The following is a 23767-nucleotide window of genomic DNA, read 5'->3' as shown; positions in this document are numbered from 1 at the left end:
CTATTACTTAAAATATTATATTCATAACAAATTATCATAGAAGGTTAGGTACTGTTATTCCACATACTTATTATAGTTTAATTTAACTACAACATTCTAGTAGAGTCTAATAAAATTTGGTTCCACGACTTTGATCATACAAACTTTAAATACTAAACTATGGGTCTGAAATTTAGTTTATATAGATCTAAATAATCCAAAACATATATTGCTTCAAAATATAAAAATAAAGTGTCTTGTATTGTAGTAGGTAGGTAACTTTCAAAAAAAAAACTAAAAAAAATCATACTAGAAATCTATGTATAATATACGTATATTGTAATAAATGTTCAAATGTTTACTATAGTACATCATAAAAAATTAACTTAAGTTCAAATAAACATTTCATACCACAAATTTTGTTAATTCACACAGTCTCTCTTCAATTTTAAATTTTTCTTCAAATTATCTACAAAACATAAATGTTTAGTAAATTGGAAGACATGATTAAGTATTTAATCATTTATCCAAAAGAGATGTGCCGGGTCGCCACATTACTATATCGAGGGACCATGGTGCAAGTGTCGTCCATAAATATCATAACATATATTATATCAAGATTGCCTCAGTAGGTTGAGGGACCGTTGTTAAAGTGCCGTCCACCAATAAAGTACCGGGAAAAAAAAAGATTAATTCAAATATAGACTTATATCCTATAATTTTATCGAAGTATGATTGTGTTAGTCACAGTCTTGTGTAAATGTTATTGTCTTATGTTTTCCCAATCTAATTATACAAAATACTGAAAATTAATGAAATCACAAATATTAGTACAATAGAGAGACTGTGCATTTATTTACAAATTTGTCTTAAATTTACTTTTTGCATAGAGAATATGAAGGTGGAGATTTTAATGAAAATTAAACGCAGGGTGTTTTTGGTTGAATTGTTGTTGCGTTTATTCTCAAAAACTTATTATTTTTCATACAGACACAATTTTAATAATTTGTTGTACAGTATTTCTTTTGAATTAATTAATTATACTCTTACGAGTGTACAGATAAAATAGTTTAATAAAGGATCACATAAAACATGGGGGGGAAGGCGTGAACATAAAACTCACGGTTTTTGGTCGGGTGTTCATTATGACGGGATCAGTAGCACGGTAATATAATTATTACCGGCGTGAACAGCTGGGCGGCTTCAGCAGTGACTTGGCTCGGATGGCTGTATGCTGATAAAAAAAAAACGGCGAACGGTGTTGGACCTTCTACAATCTGTTCTGTTGGTGGTCGTACGTTGGTCGGATGGAACTGGCTGACTCGGCTCGGACGGCGATGCTCAGTAACGGTGGAAGCGTAAAGACAATATATACCTCGCGACTCACTGCGGCGGTGGTGGAGGGTATATGCCGGGACAGACTGTAGAATGTCCGTTCGTGGCGGTATTAAAATACCGTCCGGCTCATTCAGTCTGGGGGCAAGTGTTGTATGTATGCGCTACTGCTTCAAATTGTTTACACGAGTGTGCTGGGTATGGCTCCATCATAGATAATAAAGATATAACATAATGGTCTTATCAGCGGTCTTCGAGGGGAACAATTGAGGCCAAATAAAGTATACCTATATCGAGTATCGACTATCAATATAAAGAAGCCTCAATTGCCTTCCGCGGGAACGCGGCCTCAAATGTATTTACATAGTCGTGGACTATCCATATCTTTATTACCTATGGGATTCATCCATAGCATGGATTAAGGTAGTCAACAATCTAAGGATCAACTTGATAATCAAACACCTAAGTTCAGCAACCTGCAAATCAGGATCTTTTTATTCAAAGTGTCCTAATAAGTCATAAGAAGGTTAGTTAGGTAAACCTATGGTTAGTTGAAGCTATGGTAATGATAGACGACTACCATCACCGGTCGTGAGCTTTGCGATGATCTTTTCCTACTAACTATCAAGGTATTCGATATTGTAAACATAACAATGAAAGAAAATATTTAAATATTATTAATTTGGTTAGGTTAGGTTAGGTTAGGATGGGGCAGGAAATTAGATGTTAACTAATTATCATAGTTTTTAACACGGTCTTAAAAACTGTCAGCAAGAGTTGTACCAGTATAGTTATTAAAAACTTAAATACAGCCAACATTAAATAATGATTTTTTTACCACAACAAATTATAAAATGTATTTTAAAATATAACAAAATATTATTTTATTAGGGTTTTATAAGATTTTCAATACTTATGAGTTTTTGTAAATAGAAAATGTATAAAATCAATAGTTTTAATTTAATATATGGTTTTGTGTTTTAATATCCTATTGTCAAAGAATTCTCAGGGTTTCCTTTCCACATTTTTTTACATTGTACTAAATCTAACTTTTTCCCGCACATATTTACAAAGACTAAAACAGATATCTGACTATGTTTTTATTTGCATTTAGACTTTATAGTTTTTAATTTAATATTGACATTTTATGTCCTTTATAAGTTTTTGGATTGTAGTTAATATGTATTGCAATATTTAGCTTCCAGCGTATTCTTTTGTTTAGTGTTATTTCACCCTGATTTCTCAAACAATTTTTTTTTCACTTCATTGAACTCTAGTTAGGTTAATTAATAGGAAATAAATATTTTAAATAGTTTTTCCTGTTTAATATTCTTAGCAGTTTAGTTTGTAATGTGTATTCCTACAGATAAATTATTTCAAGATTTTTTTTTGGTTTCCTAAAATGCATTTGCCTGCGGGCGCCAACACCCTCCTTCAATTTTTTTTTATGATTTTACCTCTAGCCAAATTTATAAACATTGACAATCGGGTGCCCTTTGAATAATCATTCTTTAATGAACTAAATATTTTAAATGATTTTTTTTGTTTTGGGCATTTTAGTTTGTACTTTGTAATGTGTATTCCTACAGTTAAATTTTTTCAAGATTTTTTTTTGATTTCCTAAAATGCATTTGCCTGCGGGCGCCAACACCCTCCTTGAATTTTTTTTTACGATTTTACCTCTAGCCAAATTTTTTAAATTTTGACAATCGGGTACCTTTTGAATAATCCTCTTTTTATGAAATAAATATTTTAAATAGTTTTTCCTGTTTAATATTCTGGGCAGTTTAGTTTGTAATGTGTATTCCTACAGTTAAATTTTTTCAAGATTTTTTTTTGGTTTCCCAAAATGCATTTACCTGCGGGCGCAAACATCCTCCTTCAATTTTTTTTTATGATTTTACCTCTCGCCAAATTTTTAAACTTTGACAATCGGGTACCCTTGAATAATCCTTATCTAAACCGGGCGCCAATACACTCCTTCAATTTTTATTTATGATTTAACCTCTAGCCAAATTTTTTAAACATTGACAATCTGGTATCTCTTGAATAATCCTTGTTTTATGAACTAAATATTTTAAATAGTTTTTACTGTTTAAGATTCCGGGCATTTTAGTTTGTACTTTGTAATGTGTATTCCTACAGTTAAATTTTTTCAAGATTTTTTTTTGGTTTCCTAAAATGCATTTGCCTGCGGGCGCCAACATACTCCTTCAATTTTTTTTTATGATTTTACCTCTAGCCAAATTTTTAAACATTGACAATCGGGTGCCCTTTGAATAATCATTCTTTAATGAACTAAATATTTTAAATGATTTTTTTTGTTTAAGATTCTGGGCATTTTAGTTTGTAATGTGTATTCCTACAGTTAAATTTTTTCAAGATTTTTTTTTGGTTTCCTAAAATGCATTTGCCTGCGGGCGCAAACATCCTCCTTCAATTTTTTTTTATGATTTTACCTCTCGCCATATTTTTAAACTTTGACAATCGGGTACCCTTGAATAATCCTTATCTAAACCGGGCGCCAATACACTCCTTCAATTTTTATTTATGATTTAACCTCTAGCCAAATTTTTTAAACATTGACAATCTGGTATCTCTTGAATAATCCTTGTTTTATGAACTAAATATATTGAATGGTTTTTTTTGTTTAAGATTCTGGGCATTTTAGTTTGTACTTTGTAATGTGTATTCCTACAGTTAAATTGTTTCAAGATTTTTTTTTGGTTTTCTCAAATGCATTTGCCTGCGGGCGCCAACATCCTCCTTCAATTTTTTTTTTAGTAATGTAACTCTAGTTGAATATTTTGTATTGACTTGAAAATTGATAACTTGGTGCCCTTTGAATAATCATTCTTTAACGAACTAAATATTTTAAATAGTTTTTACTGTTTAAGATTCCGGGCATTTTAGTTTGTACTTTGTAATGTGTATTCCTACATTTAAATTTTTTCAAAATTTTTTTTTGATTTCATAAAATGCATTTGCTTGCGGGTGCCAATACCCTCCTTAAATTTTTTTTTATGATATTACCTCTAGCCAAATTTTTTAAACTTTGACTATCGGTTACCCTTGAATAATCCTTATCTTTAATGAACTAAATATATTGAATTGTTTATTTTGTTTAAGATTCTGGGCATTTTAGTTTGTACTTTGTAATGTGTATTCCTACAATTAAATTTTTTCAAGATTTTTTTTTGGTTTCCTAAAATGCATTTGCCTGCGGGCGCCAATACCCTCCTTCAATTTTTTTTTTATGATTTTACCTCTAGCCAAATTTTTTAAACTTTGACAATCGGGTACCCTTGAATAATCCTTATCTTTAATGAACTAAATATATTGAATGGTTTTTTTTGTTTAAGATTCTGGGCATTTTAGTTTGTACTTTGTAATGTGTATTCCTACAGTTAAATTTTTTCAAGATTTTTTTTTTGGTTTCATAAAATGCATTTGCTTGCGGGTGCCAATACCCTCCTTAAATTTTTTTTTATGATTTTACCTCTAGCCAAATTTTTTAAACTTTGACAATCGGGTACCCTTGAATAATCCTTATCTTTAATGAACTAAATATTTTAAATAGTTTTTACTGTTTAAGATTCCGGGCATTTTAGTTTGTACTTTGTAATGTGTATTCCTACAGTTAAATTTTTTCAAGATTTTTTTTTGGTTTCATAAAATGCATTTGCTTGCGGGTGCCAATACCCTCCTTAAATTTTTTTTTATGATATTACCTCTAGCCAAATTTTTTAAACTTTGACTATCGGTTACCCTTGAATAATCCTTATCTTTAATGAACTAAATATTTTAAATAGTTTTTACTGTTTAAGATTCCGGGCATTTTAGTTTGTACTTTGTAATGTGTATTCCTACAGTTAAATTTTTTCAAGATTTTTTTTTGGTTTCCTAAAATGCATTTGCCTGCGGGCGCCAACATACTCCTTCAATTTTTTTTTATGATTTTACCTCTAGCCAAATTTTTAAACATTGACAATCGGGTGCCCTTTGAATAATCATTCTTTAATGAACTAAATATTTTAAATGATTTTTTTTGTTTAAGATTCTGGGCATTTTAGTTTGTAATGTGTATTCCTACAGTTAAATTTTTTCAAGATTTTTTTTTGGTTTCCTAAAATGCATTTGCCTGCGGGCGCAAACATCCTCCTTCAATTTTTTTTTATGATTTTACCTCTCGCCAAATTTTTAAACTTTGACAATCGGGTACCCTTGAATAATCCTTATCTAAACCGGGCGCCAATACACTCCTTCAATTTTTATTTATGATTTAACCTCTAGCCAAATTTTTTAAACATTGACAATCTGGTATCTCTTGAATAATCCTTGTTTTATGAACTAAATATATTGAATGGTTTTTTTTGTTTAAGATTCTGGGCATTTTAGTTTGTACTTTGTAATGTGTATTCTTACAGTTAAATTGTTTCAAGATTTTTTTTTGGTTTTCTCAAATGCATTTGCCTGCGGGCGCCAACATCCTCCTTCAATTTTTTTTTTAGTAATGTAACTCTAGTTGAATATTTTGTATTGACTTGAAAATTGATAACTTGGTGCCCTTTGAATAATCATTCTTTAACGAACTAAATATTTTAAATAGTTTTTACTGTTTAAGATTCCGGGCATTTTAGTTTGTACTTTGTAATGTGTATTCCTACAGTTAAATTTTTTCAAGATTTTTTTTTTGGTTTCATAAAATGCATTTGCTTGCGGGTGCCAATACCCTCCTTAAATTTTTTTTTATGATTTTACCTCTAGCCAAATTTTTTAAACTTTGACAATCGGGTACCCTTGAATAATCCTTATCTTTAATGAACTAAATATTTTAAATAGTTTTTACTGTTTAAGATTCCGGGCATTTTAGTTTGTACTTTGTAATGTGTATTCCTACAGTTAAATTTTTTCAAGATTTTTTTTTTGGTTTCATAAAATGCATTTGCTTGCGGGTGCCAATACCCTCCTTAAATTTTTTTTTATGATATTACCTCTAGCCAAATTTTTTAAACTTTGACTATCGGTTACCCTTGAATAATCCTTATCTTTAATGAACTAAATATTTTAAATAGTTTTTACTGTTTAAGATTCCGGGCATTTTAGTTTGTACTTTGTAATGTGTATTCCTACAGTTAAATTTTTTCAAGATTTTTTTTTGGTTTCCTAAAATGCATTTGCCTGCGGGCGCCAACATACTCCTTCAATTTTTTTTTATGATTTTACCTCTAGCCAAATTTTTAAACATTGACAATCGGGTGCCCTTTGAATAATCATTCTTTAATGAACTAAATATATTGAATTGTTTATTTTGTTTAAGATTCTGGGCATTTTAGTTTGTACTTTGTAATGTGTATTCCTACAATTAAATTTTTTCAAGATTTTTTTTTGGTTTCCTAAAATGCATTTGCCTGCGGGCGCCAATACCCTCCTTCAATTTTTTTTTTATGATTTTACCTCTAGCCAAATTTTTTAAACTTTGACAATCGGGTACCCTTGAATAATCCTTATCTTTAATGAACTAAATATATTGAATGGTTTTTTTTGTTTAAGATTCTGGGCATTTTAGTTTGTACTTTGTAATGTGTATTCCTACAGTTAAATTTTTTCAAGATTTTTTTTTGGTTTCATAAAATGCATTTGCTTGCGGGTGCCAATACCCTCCTTAAAAGTTATGAGTTTAGTTGCGTTCGGTTGTATACGACTTAAGTAATTATTATATTAATTTATAACTTATTATTTTTAAGTTAGTATTGCTAACCTGTGGTTATAATTTATAAGCGGTAGTTATGTTTTTAGATATTTTAAATTAAGATTTTTGTATTTGTATTTTAGAAACACTGGTATTTAATTTTTAAATAACCTAGGAATATTTAAAACATAATATTATTATAGTATTCATATTATTATAATACAATATTTAAATATAATATATTATGAACTTACTGCCCTATTATTTCTAGACGTTTACATGGCAATAGTAAAATTCTATTAAACCTATTAGGTACGTAAACAACATTTATTAATATGACAAATATTTAAAATTTCAAAAAAGGGGGACCCTTGTGTTAATACCCCTCACTTTGTTTTTTGGATAGCGCTGGGAGTTTTTGTGCACAAACGTCGGGACCTGGTGCACATTTCTGCACAAACGTTTGGCACCTTAAAAATTTCAATTTTCCAAAAAGAGGGTGTCTCGTTTCAATGCCCCCCCCCCCCCACTTTGTTTTAGGGATAGAGCTTTCAGTTTTTGTGCACAAACGATTGGACTTGGTGCACATTTCTGCACAAACGATGCACAAACGTTTGGCGTGGTCAGAAGTTCAAATTAAAAAACTAAAAAAATTGAAAACTGACAATGTCCATAAACAGCTCAAAAAGAGTCAAAATATTTTTAAAATTTTATGGTGTATAGAAAATGCTAATATATACATTCAGTCAAAATTTCATGTCCCTACGGTCATTTGTTTTGGCCTCCCAATGTACCAACTAGATTCACTTTCCTATCAGAAAAGTTACTGTTGTAGAAAATCCAAACAATTTTACTGTCCTAAAAGGTGATGACAGACACAAAAATAAAAATAAAAATAAAAAATAAAAAAAAAACACACATCATTGTAAAATCAATACATTCATCGCTTCGTTCAAAATCTAAAAGAGTATTTAAACATTTTTGTATTTCAATTTTTGGAGGAACTAAAATCAAAAAATCAAAATTGTGGGAAATTCGATTTCAAGTAGACTTGACGACGAATTCAAATCTGTTTCAGAATTCTCATCACTTCATTAGATCAATTGATATGTATGGCAAAGAATCCGTCAAAAATCTTATGTCGCGCGTGTGTTAGACAAAAACAGAAAATCACGGTATGGAATTCCCTTAAACAAAAGAGGAAGAATGAAGATGGTGTTTGGCTCTTTTGCTCATAATTAAAACATACTGCAACAAGTAAAATTTGGTGCTTCTAACCAGGCGCGTACACAAAAAAATATTTTGGGGGGTTTTGGTTGTACATTTTTGTACTTATATAATCTAACCTAACCTATAACCTAACAAGAAGTTTACACAATTTCATAGTACTATTTATTTCTCATAAAAACGTCATAATTAAAAAAAAAAATTTAATAGTTTTTAAAAACATGTATTTAGAGTTACATTAAGCTTCGCTCAGAATCTAAAACACATATCATTGTAAAATCAATACATTCATCGCTTCGCTCAGAATCTAAAATTTAAAACTGACTATGTCCGTGTTTACGCTGTTTAGCTCAAAAAGAGTCAAATTATTTTATACATTTTAACGTGTATAGAAAATGCTAATATAAACATTCCGTCAAAATTTCATGTACCTTCGGTCTTTGTTTAAGAGTTGCGCCAAAAACCAAAATCGATTTTCTCGAAAACAGATTTTGCTTAAAAATTCCCGTTTTTCCTTAATTTTTCTTTTGTTTTTCACGTCGCTTTTGAAAACTACTGGGAAATATTTACTTTTGACCTCCCAAAGTACCAACTAGATTCACTTTCCTATCAGAAAAGTTACTGTTGAAGAAAATCCAAGCAATTTTACTGTCCTAAAAGGTGATGACAGACACAAAAAAAAATAAAAAAACACACATTATAAAATCAATACACTCATCGCTTCGCTCAGAATCTAAAAGATCTCAGCAAAAATCTAAAAAACTTCTTTTCTCGGGAAATTGAGAAAGAATGTGTAATAGTGACCCATATCAACTTTATGGTTTAGCTGAACCATTACCGGAAGACAATATTTCAATAGAAATATTAGGAAAAACAAAAGATGATTTTATAATTACATATTACAGTTGGTCAGACGTGAACAGTTAGCCATTGAAGAGCAAACAGGGGAACAGACCAACTCTCAAATTTGGCACGTTGAACGTAGAAATCGGCTCACATTGTCAAATTTTGACTGGGTTTGTAAACTTACTTTGAAAAACTACGTCGAGCAAAAATACTGTTTATAGTATCCTATATAGGACATTTTCTTCATTAGCAACAGGTAAAGCCACAGAACCACAAGCTATCGTCGCGTTGGAAAAAAAAATGTAATTGCACAGGGAATAAACGTGGACTTATTATTGATGAACATTTTCCTTATTTAGCAGCTTCTCCTGGTAAAATATATTTTAGTACTTAATTATAAGTATTAATTAAATCAATACTACTAAATTAGTTTTTTTATAATTTATAGACGGTCATGTCAATAATGATTTTATAGTTGAAATTAAATGTCCATATGCAGTAAAAGACACTAAAATATTTTTAAAAGCTATAAACGGTAAAAAAGTAAGAGTATTATTATTTATTATATTGTGTTTAAAACGATTCTCCTAAAATATTTCAATTGATATACTTTAAGATTTTCAAGTACCAATAACAAGCCAAGAATATTAATTTTAAATTTAAAAAAAATAATTAAAATCATTAATCTCCATTTCATTATCTAATTTCGTCCAAATTTTAACTTAAAATATCTATTTAAAAAAAAAATTGTTTTTATTTTATACAATTTTTAAATTTTTTGGTTACCTACAGTTTAAACTAATTATGAGAAACTGTGTTTAAAATTGTCACTACTAAGCAATTAACATTTTATTAGTTTTTAACTACAAAACATTTTACATACATTCGATATTTTGACGAAATTTGTCAAAATTCTTACTTTCGACGCTCATAAAATATTATTGTGAATTTACTCTCAAATTTTTAAATTACACTAATAACATCTTATGAGTAACCTTGCACAAAGATACAAAAAATAAAAAAATAAAAAACGTACTTCATTACAAATCAATACATTGATTGCTCTAAGTGTAAAATGTAAAATATTTTTATTATAATATTTAATTTCAGTTATAACTTTCTGCCGTCTCAGTAAACACGGGAAAATGGAATTAAAAGTGAACCATAGTTACTATTACCAAGTTCAGGGACAAATGCATATTTCAAAACGATATTCCTGTTATTTCGTCGTTTATTCGGCCAATTGGATAGAGATACAAATAATTAGTTACGATGATTCTTTCTGGCGCGAAAAAATGATTGAGAAGTTGAACATGATTTTTTTAATTTATAGTACCTAATTGGATTTTTACGTAATTGCAGAAGCATAATATCAAATTTTATTTTCAGTTTTTATACAGAATGCTTACTTCCAGAAATAGTCAATCCCCAATCCCCAGTACGGAAAGAGGCTGTTGGTAGATGACATTTTAGATCCTCAACATATTTTGGAAAATATAAAAATAAAAACAGCAAAAAAAAATTAGTATACCGCGCTCAATATTCATATATATGTACAATTTTTACTATATACTATTATCATGTTAAAATATTATGTTTTTTACATAATATATACCTAGAATTTTATTATTTTTACAATTTGATGATTTATCATGACGTGCTTCTCATTCTATTATCAAATGTGCTTATTGTATGTATAGATTGTAAATATAATTTTTTTTTTAAATTGTGAATGTTTGATGCATGTTTTTCAGTGTCATTTGTAATTTGTCTTATCATATTTTGAATTAGGTTCAACCCGTTTATATATTAATATATTTTAAATAAAAAAATAAATAAATTAATAAATAAATAAATAATCTACAATATAGGAATGTACCTACTAACTAATTAAAAATAAATACAGTTCGTATTTGACTGCTTTATATAAACAATTGTGTTTCAGTTCATATAATTAGCTAGGGGTTTACTGATTTAATTATTATAAGTTATCGAATTACGTTGTACATTGATTACGCTGGTCACTTTATTCAACAGGCTTCCATTTATTCATAATATGTATACAAGGTTTTTTTTTGTTATACTGAATTAAATTTCATTTTTTGTTAGTCAAAGTTAAAAAAATAATTTTTTGGTCGAATTCTCTACAAGTTTTAAAAAATAATTATTTAAATTGTAACTTTTTTTTAAACGATTTTTAACAATTTTAGGATGTGAGATTTTTAGTTTGTGTAAAACACGGCGAGCAGAATAATAATAATATACGAAATATAAAATTCGATATGGGTGTTATGAAAACAATTCTGTCACCAACATAATTATTTTCGTACCGATTATTTATAAACGGCAAGCGGGCCGGTATGGCTAGACTGTTTTCGCTCAGAATCGTTTTTCTTATACAATGATATTATATATTCATTGAATTCAAATTTAACACCATGCATTACAGTGACCCGCTTGTCACCTACTGTACAGCGGAGCGACATCCATCCACTTACCCACCTTTTTTTTTTGTCTGTCATCACTTTTATGCTTCGATTTTCAACTTCTGTATCTTTTCCAGTGAGAAAAGGAATCTTGTTGGTGTACAGAGGAGGTCAAAATTTAAAATTACCAGGAGTTTTTAACAAAGAAAAAAATACATTAATTTTTACGCAAAATCGGTTTTTGATAAAATCTATTTTAGTTTTTGGTGTAACTCTAAAACAAATGACAATAGGTATCTATGACATTTTCATTGAATATTTATAATATTATCGTTATTAATTTTCTATGGACCATATTTTGACTAGGTATGAGCTGTTTATACAGACATTTTCAGTTTCCAATTTTTTTTAGATTTTTTTTTCTATAAAATATGTCAATAAAATATTATTTGTTGCGTCAAAAAGCTTGAAAATACAATGGCGGTTGAAAAATACAAAAAATACATGGTCACAATTTTTTTTATAAGCAATTTAAGTTTAAATATGACGTAAAAATCACAAAAATGCGGAAAATGTGCAAATTATTTTGAGATAGAAATTCATAAAAAATTATCTTTTTAGTTCTAAGATTTGAAAATTTAATACAAAATTCCTCATAATTTTGTCTACTTTTAAAAAAAAAATCTTTACCGAAAAGTCATTTCATATTTTTATGAGTGTTTTGAATTTTTATGAATGCTTCAAAATTTAATACAAGGCTCTTCGCACATTTTTACAATGTCAGCCTAAAAATATTAAAAATACGTAGCCAAGGTTTTTTTTTTATAATCTTTTAAAGTTCAAATTTGGACATAATATTTGATAAAATTGAAAATTGAAAATTATTTTATTGTTTAAAATGTATTAAATGTTCTACTTTTATAGCAAAGGATTGAACATTTAAAACTAGGTTTCACGTAAATAGTTGATTTTGTAATTAACAAATATACATAAACACTGTTTTTTTAAAGTTATTTTAATTTTAAAATTCAAAATTGGACGAAATTAGATATTAAAGCGTTAAAGAACGATTTAAGTTTTGTGTTATATTTTAAAAATATTATTCATGGGTACCTATTTGAAACTTCTAAAATATATTATTATATACAAATATGTAATAAACAAATAATTACAATTAAACTTAACCGGTTACCGTATTAATAATAACAATATAAATATAATATAAAGTATCCTAGGCTGACAAACCGTCTCCGCTCCGAATCATTTTTCGTATACAATGATATTCAAATTTAACTCCGTCCATTATAGTCACCCACTTGTAACTGCAGCAGAGTGACACTCAACTACCCGTTTTTTTTATTATTACAATTGGTTGATGAACACGTGTATGTGAAGGATTCGTCACTAAAAACCCGGGTGGTCACTCATCCGGAACCTAGTGCCCCCAACCGATTCTAGAACTCAGATCAGATCATGTTAGTGACTGAGGCCAACCACCGAGCCACACCAGGCCTCAATGTATGTATTCAATGTATATTTATGAATTATACATGTTTTGTTAATATTTTAAATTGTAATAAATGTACTAACACTTCATGCATAGTGACACATGCGTGATTCTCAATAATATTCTAAAAAAATATTTATTTTACCAATTTTAATATTATTTTTTTTTTTACTATTTGAAAACTTACAATCTGTGTTAACAATAGTACAATAAGTAAATATGATGAAATTTGTTCACACTACCTATATATATAACAGTAGATTAAAAATTTGAAGAGAGATACAATTCTTGTAAAAAAAGCTTCTGTGCAATATAGGTCAAAGAATCAAAGCATTTTTAAGGTCTATAGAATGATTAAACACCTATATATTGATAGCCAATGCAAATAAGTTTTAATTTTATAGTATAATTATTGAGACACAATGGTTGAAAATAGTAAATAAGTTGCAATTTAATTGTGAAATATTTTTTGTTTACAAATCACAATAATTATAATTTAACTATGTAAGTACCTAGGTATGCGTCATGTAAACATAAAATGTATTTCATTATTTAAATTCCCATACTATTTTTTATCTAAAATAGGGACATTGATTTAATAAATTAAACCATAATGAATACGTTCTAATAAATCAAGAGCAAACATGTTTTAGCATATTAACACAGCCTGTGTATCATAAAGTAAACTAAACTTTATTAAATTATAATAATGTACCTACTGTTAAATAAAATATATAGCCATTTGTTATATTATACAGATGTTCAAAACAATTATCAGTTGTAGTTAAAAACATGTGTATGGTACTGAAAACTTTTAAGTTGTCTAAGAATCCTCTGGTACATTTATTTTTTTTAATACTCATTGTTACTACCGTTAGCAACCAAGCTGATGATGGACTTGCCGGCCCAACTCCTATTCTATCAAATGAGGAGAAAGGATCAACAATTAATGGTAAAATGATGGAAGAAAAAAAAAACATGATTAAAGGATATTTAGACATGTTGCATGCTAAAAATATCAAAAAACAGCCTAATGAAAATGAAATAAATAATATTGACCCCAAAGAAAATAACATACGTGTTGCAAATAATATGATTGAAGATCAGAAAGTAGATGATGAAGAAGACCCATTTGCTAGTATGACGCTAGACTTAGTTCCTGAAGACTCAATAACTCCGGGAAACCTTAAACCAGAAGAAAAGGAATTAGAAATAGAAAAAGATCAGAATATCGAAGACAGAACAACAAGTTCAAAAAAAAAAAAGAAAAAGAAAAAGAAAAAGAATAATAAAAATGAATCAGAAATTAATCCCGGAAACCTTAAACCAGAAGAAAAGGAATTAGAAGCAGAAAATTATCAGAATAACAAAGACACAGATCCTACTCAATCAAATTTGGAGAAAGATGGAATGATGGAAGAAAAAAAAAACACGATTAAAGAAATTTTTGACAGGATGAATGCTATAAATAGCACAAAACAGCCTAATGAAAATGAAATAAATAATATTGACCCCAAAGAAAATAACATACGTGTTGCAAATAATATGATTGAAGATCAGAAAGTAGATGATGAAGAAGACCCATTTGCTAGTATGACGCTAGACTTAGTTCCTGAAGACTCAATAACTCCGGGAAACCTTAAACCAGAAGAAAAGGAATTAGAAACAGAAAATTATCAGAATATCGAAGACAGAACAACAAGTTCAAAAAAAAAAAAGAAAAAGAAAAAGAAAAAGAAAAAGAATAATAAAATAGAATCAGAAAATAATCCTGATACTCAAGATACGCCACATCCATTGGGGCCAATTAATCCGAAAGACTTGACACTATCTTCACTCGAGAATGTTGGAATCATAAAAATTAAAGGAGAAGTAGATCCGGTCAGCGAAGCTATAAGAAAAGAAAAGAAAAGAAGTAATATACAAAAGTTGAATGATCTTAACATTTTAAAAGACTGCTTTGATAAATTATTACATTCAAAAATTGTTATATATGAGAGCTTTATTTATCCTATAGAAGTTAAGATAAATGTATATTATATTTTTGACTTACGAGCTTTTTCAATAATTACCAATTACTTTTCAAAAATAGCTTGTTTAAAGTGGCAATGAGTACTAATAATATTATATATAGTTTGATTTAAATTACCAATCTATAGAGAAATTGTACATAGTACTTTTTATTATCACTTGAATATAACTCCAGAACAAAAAAAACATATTGTAAAACCTATTTCTCAAACATTCATTCTTTCGGAATCATTTATCTGATTAAAATTAACTAAATTCTTAAATATTTAAATTAATTAAGATATTTAAAACTAAAAAATGTATTATGCAAAATTTCACACACAATGTCAATTTACAGCAATTTAACATGTTTAAAAAAGGTGAGAACCCATGATTCAGAAACAGAAGTTTGCTCTTTGTGTACTCATTTCATTTTGTTTACCTCGGCACATGATAGTAATAGTTGTGTGTGTTGTTGTATCGAAATAACACAAATTTTAAATCATCGCATTTGAATAACAACTCTGAGCGTATCTACTCTATTAAAACTGAATTTGGTTCAACACTGCTGTGGTGGCGGTGAAATTCTTTTATTTTACCGAAATCGTCAGGTTATTGTAGTTAAATACTCAGTTATTTTCATTATCTTCAGACTTCAGCCCATATTACCGTTCAAAGTTTAGAACGATAAAACGTTCATTGATGTATCTACAGTAGCCATGCATTCTATATTACCTATGCATCATAGACAATATGACACATGTTATATAAATACAACTAAAGAAATAAATACTAAATAATACAATATATTTATTTGTCAACCAAAATTGTGTAATTAGTACATACAAATAGTAGACGGTAATCTTTTTTTATTTTAACATTTAATTTTGTATTCTAGACATATTTAAAGAATTTGCACCTACAGAAGGAAATGCACGCATATATTGTACATTTTTGGGAAATGTATTAAAAATGTACAACAAAGTAAAAAAACGTTTTATTGGACACTTTTGTCATGCAATTGTTTTTGGTGCCCCAATAATCTTAAAAAATCATCGGGTACACTTGAGCGAAAACATGAGAGGTATGTACCTTATATATAAGATATAAATAATTTATTATAATAAAATATAATATTAAAAAAAGCTCATCATGAAATCAATTTTTTTTATCCATATAGATCAGCTGCGTGATATACATTCACACAAAGATTTAAGTCTTCTTATCGTCATTATGGAATTTCCAAATTATAAATTTTGGGTACAAGCGTTAAATAACAACAAAGGCATGAAAAACTTAATTATAGATATAATACATACGGTCGTGCATTATAAAATTGACGGAATACAATTTTCAAATTTACATCCAAAAAAGGTATGATTTAATATTTTTGTTTATTATAAATCCTTAAAATTTAATTTAAAATTTATCGTAAATGAAAATTTTGTTAAAAAATGTAACTTATGTTTTAAAAGTGATCCGAATGCCAATTTAAAAAATATATACCACTGTATGTGAAATATTTAATATACCTACTGCAGCTCACTTCGAGTAATAAAATAATTATATATTATGGCCAATTAATGTATTTTTGAGTTGCAGTATTACAATAATATAATTTAAATCAATATCATTAAACGCCGATTTTCTTAGGTTTCTTAATTATACTTAAGAAACATAATTAACAAGTACAAAATAGTAATTACTTCTCTAAAATACCAACTGTTGTAGATAAAAATGACCAATCAAAAAAAATGTCGGTAATTCGAAATAATTGCTCGTTCCCTTAAAAATCACAGTACATCGAATAAAAACGATGCATTTAAGTACACTCGATAATTCGTAGTAAAATTTAAAGGAAAACTATAGCTATCAACACACAACAATTCGAAGTTCAACGCTCATCAATTTGAAGTATATTCACCAAAATATATTTCTTACTACCTCATCGGTAATAATCTACCTTACATGTGTTACGGTCAAAGTGTATAAATCGAGCATTGTGCACAATGCCCGTCATATTTGGGCAAAGCTGAATCTGATTTTAATTTGGTTACTTTGCCCGGGCATTGTAATATAAAAGCCGGGCATTGTGTACAGTACTACGGTGCTTAATCGTCTATGGGCAATGTAAGTTTATCAAGTTTACAACACAGAATTAAGTGTTTTCCTTATGAGGCTATGTTTGGTACACGGGCCAAAATAGGCTTGAAATCTACTTATCTACCAGAAAGTATTATACATAAGCTCAAATCTGATAAAGATTTAGAAACCACGCAGAATTCTATAAAGACCACTCATGAAATAAATGCTGAAAAACAAAACGAAAAACTGCGTATTTCTAAATGCCATGATAGCTTAAGTTGCAAAAATAAATAGAAAAATTGATAGTAAATAAATAATTATAAATTATAAACAAAAACTGTTTTTATCTTTTTTTAATGATAGAAAAAAAAATTGTTTTATTAAAATTTCAATCACTTTTATTAACATTCATATTTATATTATATTTTTAATTGTAATTGTCCACTGTCTTTTGGTCATTCTGAAAAATGCCCGGGCAAAGTATACAATTTTCCACATTGTCCATTAAAATTGGGCATTGTACTACAACGCCCGATTATACACTTTGACCGTGATATATACATTTAGATTATTATTTCCAATAACTATCGAATTATTATCGTAGGTGCGAATTTTTTTTTCACAACAGCGTAATTCTAATAGTTTTTTTGCCCTCTTGATATTTCAAACCACTCAGCGATTCGGACTTTCTGTAATTCGACATTTTTCATAAGTCCCACGTCCCACCAACTTCGAATTATCAAGAATCGACAATCGACTGTGTCGTTAAAACGTAATAATACTACTAAATGTAGAATAATCAGAAAAAACCCTTTTTTAATATAATTTGTTTTAAATTGTAACCACTAAGCAGAGCGTGACATATAAATAGGTACAAATTGAATAAGGATCTTTTTTTATTTAATTTCCTTGAAGTTTTTAATAAAATATTAAAGAACAAAAGGTTGATATTAACGGAAAATGCGTTATTTTTACCATTTACTTATATACAATATATTATTTTTTTTTTTAAAACTACCAACCTACTTACAAAGTTAGATAGAATCATAAGAGTATAATATACTTATTGTTTCACATCATTATTTAGTACGTATTATAATAGATATATTAATAAAATATACAACAGAGTAGATATATACATCATATTACAAGGCCTAGACAATTAAAAAAAACATTGGAATTGTGTTCTAAAAATAATAGAAAACTTTCAAAAATTATTTTGTGTATAATATTATTATTTATTATGTATAATGGTTTTTACAAACATATATTAATATGTTTTGATTATTGAATTCAAAAACCTTTTGACCCTGTGAATAATTATAGGAAACCGATGAAGTAAATCCACACATGATGAACAATCTAATAAAATTCTTTGAAAAACTAGAACATGCTGCAAAAGCAAAGAATCATGATTTAAAAATTGGCATAACCATCGATATGCACGGTCTGTCGATCATAAAAAGTAAATAACATGCATCAAATGTAAATTGTATATAATATTAGACAGCTATTGAAAGCTGATTAATTTCCAGAAAATAGTTAATTAAATGTATTATATTTATTTTATTTAAAAATAATAATAATTCTATTTGAACTCAATTGAAACTCAGTTTGTGATTGTATCCATACTGTTTAACACCGAATATAATTACAACAATAAAACAAACTAAACTCAAATATGGTGAATACTAAGGATGGATGTATAAAATTAATGAATATGTATAATATAATTAATTAACTATTCAGCATAAACGCATAGCGAGTTACCTTTTATGTTAATTAGTCATTACTCATCAGATACTAAAAATGATCTTAATCACATAAGGCATAAGCTTTTTTAGTTAAATGAATATAATTTTAGTTTTTATCAATATAATTTTGATAGATAATACCAATTAAACTTAACTTTTAATTTAAACTGAATAATATCACTTAAAATGTGTGTATACTAACCTATTGTATTTTACATATTATAAAATAAAAACAGGTTTTACTTCATTCAAACATTTAAATTTACTGGTCACTTGGTATTCATTCAAAACGATTTCCATGGTAACATGTTCATCAGATTACAAGGATACAAGCACTTCTCCATTGGAAGGAAACATGGGCTTTGTATGTTTGATTCGTTAATCACACAAATATTATGTAATTTTTCATAACATGTTTGTATGGTTATTTATGACAACACATATAATTTATTATTTTTATTTTATTCTTCTATCACAAATATTTTACATTTATAATGCATGTTTGATTATTAATGCCTAACTTATTTTAATGAACTATTGATCAAACTTTTACTTACAATTGATATTACTTTAAATACTAAAATAGTAAAATCTACAAAATTATAGTCAAAGTTTTGAATTTATTTAACCTCTTAAATTGTCAAGCAATTGACCTTTGAATATAATTATTTCGAAACCTTCTTTATTCAGAAAATTAAACATAAATATAAATGTTAATTGTATTAACTATATTTACGATGAATATTATAGTAGGTACCTATTATAGGACATGAAAACTAATTAATTTACTACAAAATACAATCGTTTTATCAATTTTATTTATTTTTTGTTAGAAAATGACAATTAATACATTAATCGAGAAAATTAATGACAATAACGAATTTGATATGACGAAACTTGTAGTTGGTATACAATTGTTTCCAAATAAAGAAGATGATTCACACCCATACACATATGAAGAGGTAAGTGTGTGAACAATTTAACATTACAATTCGAAAATATGCAAATTGTCCACGATAAAAACTATTTTCATATTGAAGTTTAAACACTAAATGTGCAAATAATAGAATCAAATATAAATAAAAATAAAATTAATATAATAAGTATATATACAATATTTTATAAATGTTTCATTAGCAGTAATCATAATTTGTAGAATTAGTATTCTATCATTACTAATATATTTTATAAACTACCAGAGACCAAGCGTCACGAGACTAAAATATGATTTTGAAGGTGCTTTTTTATATCCCTCACCTTATAATAATAATGTTATAATAAAATAATTGCATCATATATTCAAAGATGGGCAAGTTAACGACAATAATTAACTGTGGCAAGTTAAGTTAATTCAATTAATTTGTCTTCAGTTAAATTAAAAGTTCACAAAAAAAAATTAACTAGATAAATTTAAAGTTGGGATAGAGAATAAACTCAACTTAACTCAGTTAAAAAAAGTCAATATTTTTTTAAGTCATAGGTAGACTACTTTTTATTTTGATTTACACAATCATTTATCAAGACGTTTTACACTGAGATAAAATTAGAATATTACGACAATGATAGGTAATTAACTATAAAAAGTTAAGTTACAACAATAAACATAATTTTAACTGAATAAGTATTAATAAGTTAAAAACAAAGATAATTAATTAATTAAGTTAAAAAGTTAAAAAATTAACTTTTTAACTTAACTTTAACTTTTTAACAAGTTAATGTCCACCTTTGCATATATTGTAGGTGTATACATTTAACATAAAAATAATAATAAAATGTGTGTGTGTGTTTAGTTATGTTCAAGCCCAAAGGACACTTGGCACAAATGGTGTGCTGCGAAACCTGAAGATAATCGGGCAAAGGTAACTAATTATTATAATGATTGTTTTGTTTTATAAACTGATCGAGCAGGTAGTTTTATTCATGTCGTAGTAGCTCCGCTGGGAGGCCTCTTACAGTCTGTTTAATCTGCCTTTTTATTTTTATTTTAACCATTATTTACCATCAATTGGTCTTATTGTTCTCTTTTTTGTATCAGATTGAATAAAAGTTATGAACCAAAAAAAAATGTAGGTAGGTAAATTAAAAATATAAAATATTTTACTTTTAGAGCGTATACTTAAAAAATTCCTACTATAGGATTTAACTATGATTCTCATTTCTCAGTAGGATTTAAAAAGAAAAATGTTTATGAATTTCTAACTCGAATTAATTTGCACATTTTCGTGATTTTTACGTGTTTTATCAAAATTTGAAGTTTAAATGTTAATAAAAAAAATTGTGACGGAATTTTTAATAGTTTTCAAATATTATTGTTACATTACATTAGGAGCCTAGTATTAAATATTCAAGATTTTTTACCCAACAAATACAATTGTATATGTATAACAAAAAATATTAAAAAAATTGAATCTGAAAATGTCCGTAAACAGTTCAAAACAAATCAAATTTTTTTGAAAATATTATCCGGTATAGAAAATGCTAATATAAACAACCAATGAAAATTGCATAATATTATATAATATTATATCTACGGTAATTTGTTTAAGAGTTACACCAAAAACCAAAAACGATTTTGTTAAAAACCGATTTTGCGTAAAAATTCACAGTTTTCCTTAATTTCTTTTTTTTGTTTTTCTCGGTGCTTTTAAAAATAACTGCACCACCAATATTTACTTTCCCATCGAACAAGATACTGAAGTTGAATATCGAAGCATTATTTCGACTACTTATCGTGTACAGTGTACACAGACACAAAAAACAATAAAAAAAAATATAAAATAAATATTTAAAAAAACACACACACACGTCATTTTAAAACCAATACATTCATCGCTCTGCTCGGAATCTAAAAGAAACTCATGTCAATATGCTTTGTACATATTTTTTTAACAATTTATTTTCTACATTGTTTACTGTTTTTATAGGGTAGATTTTTGCGGGGTACTCAAATTGGAGGCGTCCAACTGTATTACATGCATTCTGACGATTACAGGTCCACGTGTGGATGTTATTCGTTCCCGTTGATCCGGGCACTTCTTCGGGGCTTGATTAAAGTTGATACGCCAGAAACGTGTAATTTTGAAACGGCACACAACTAAACACACGCAATTGTATCAACTATCAAGAGCCATTATAATAATATTATGTTTCCCTCGTTAGTCATAAACTCATAACTCATAAATCATATTAATTATTATTGGGCGCTTATGGAATACTAACATTATAATATTATATTATATTGTCGTTATTATTATATCAATATTTTGTAAAAGTACATTTTGCTATAGCGCGTATTCGTACAACACGTCATATTTTGTTCATTTTAATCAGCTATAAACGTGTATTTCGGTGACTCATAAATACGTGATTAAGAGTAAGTAACGGCCGCTGCCACTAGTTCTCGGATGGGTGACCATCTGGGTTCGTAGTGTGCAAAAACCTTGTCACACATACACGTGTTCCTAACCGACCGTACCAACAGTCCCAACCCTACTGCACCAACCCTACCAACCTTACAGGCTAATGACCTCAGTCGTCGAAGCCTTAAAATCTAATAAAAAAAAAACAAAAAAAAACGTGTATAACGTGTATTGTTGTTATTAAATAATAGATGCATCATTTTTATTCTAACGTGCATATTATACTGTACTTCAATAATACAAACGCGTGTTTTATTGATTAAATTTCTTTTTTTTTATTCTTGAAAGGTTAATCGGATTAATTAAAATGTTCATACCTATAATATAAATCATACTCCAAGTAGTAGGTATTAGACTATAAACTGTAGGTATTTATAATTTTTTACTATTTAGTTCCTAATAACCGCGTGTTACTGTGTTAGTGCAATAATTTTACTGTGACCTCGGATACCTATTTATACAGACATAATTTATAATTTATTATTAGAGATGTTCCGGGTACCCGGCAATTACTCGATGGACGGGTACTCGATATCACATTTAAGACTTGGCTCTTACTCGGTACCCGACGTTATACCTACATTTTTACCCGGCCGTTACTCGGTACCCGGCAAAATACTACATTTTTACTCGACTCATATCCAATGGCAAACGCTGATAATCCATGATGTATACATATAATATGCATACCTATAATTAATATAACGGGAAAAGTCTAAAATTCTAGGGTAATGAATTATAATTTATGTTGGTATATATTGGAATAACTGAACCGATTGACAATAGCCAGTTGATTATAAATAAATCATGTTTTTCTGCTATGAATTACAAAAATAAATTTTCGTGTTTACTGTCTAATGTTTATATATAAATTATATGATAACAATCTGCAATCAAAATCCGTAATAAAATATAAATTATTACTATACAATTAATATTCTCAGCTATAAGTAATCAGTAATCACTTTACAATCTACACTCTAGAGCTCTGCACAGCGACGCGTTTGATCTATAATCTGTATTTTTCGGATTTTTAAATTTTTACTCGGCCAATACTCGGATACCTGGTTAGTATAAGCAATTTTACTCGGTCAGTACTCGGTACCCGGCTTAGTACCAGATTTTCTACTCAGAACATCTCTAATAATTATAATATGTACGCCGTGCCGAGGTTTTAATAATAAACGAACAGTTAAATTGTATAGGTACATTTTATTATTTGAGGACGTTTGAAATAGGTAACCGTAGTACCGTACTGGCAGTACTTTGTAGTAGACGAAAATACAATTCCCTCGTAGAATTAGGTGGGTATAGGTTACCACTAATACCAGTGGCGTAATTAGAAATTTGCATGGGAAGGGGGGACAATATTATCCATTTTCCTCCAAACGATTTTTTTCACAAAAATAATGTCCATTTTCCTCCAAACATTAAAATATTTAATCAATATTCTTATAAAGAAAAACCAAATATAATATATATATGTG

The 23767-nt window shown here is 28.1% G+C and overlaps 1 protein-coding gene and 1 pseudogene across 1 annotated transcript; both read left to right on the top strand.

The window, feature by feature from the left end:
• Positions 1 to 1124: 1124 nt before the first annotated feature.
• Positions 1125 to 10605, top strand: LOC132949136 (uncharacterized; annotated as a pseudogene).
• A 3162-nt stretch (positions 10606 to 13767) lies between these two features.
• On the top strand, positions 13768 to 22135 carry LOC132948477 (uncharacterized). Its single transcript, XM_061018948.1, has 8 exons — positions 13768 to 14927; positions 15921 to 16106; positions 16203 to 16396; positions 18434 to 18572; positions 19098 to 19225; positions 19695 to 19823; positions 20652 to 20720; positions 21786 to 22135. Exons 1-8 carry the CDS (start codon positions 13805 to 13807, stop codon positions 21957 to 21959), a joined length of 2142 nt encoding a protein of 713 aa, XP_060874931.1. The 5' UTR covers positions 13768 to 13804; the 3' UTR covers positions 21960 to 22135.
• The last annotated feature ends 1632 nt before the right edge of the window (positions 22136 to 23767 follow it).

The sequence above is a fragment of the Metopolophium dirhodum genome, chromosome 7 (genome assembly GCF_019925205.1).
Source record: "Metopolophium dirhodum isolate CAU chromosome 7, ASM1992520v1, whole genome shotgun sequence".
NCBI lineage: Eukaryota > Metazoa > Arthropoda > Insecta > Hemiptera > Aphididae > Metopolophium > Metopolophium dirhodum.
This window is presented reverse-complemented; position numbering and strand designations above follow the sequence as displayed.

Bases quoted from the DNA above. Each gene is read 5' to 3' on its own strand.
- LOC132948477 (XM_061018948.1), top strand. From the start codon at position 13,805: ATGTGTATGGTACTGAAAACTTTTAAGTTGTCTAAGAATCCTCTGGTA. The intron at 19,824-20,651 runs GTAAGTGTGTGA...GTGTGTGTTTAG, and splicing joins ACCCATACACATATGAAGAG to TTATGTTCAAGCCCAAAGGA. The intron at 20,721-21,785 runs GTAACTAATTAT...CTGTTTTTATAG, and splicing joins CTGAAGATAATCGGGCAAAG to GGTAGATTTTTGCGGGGTAC.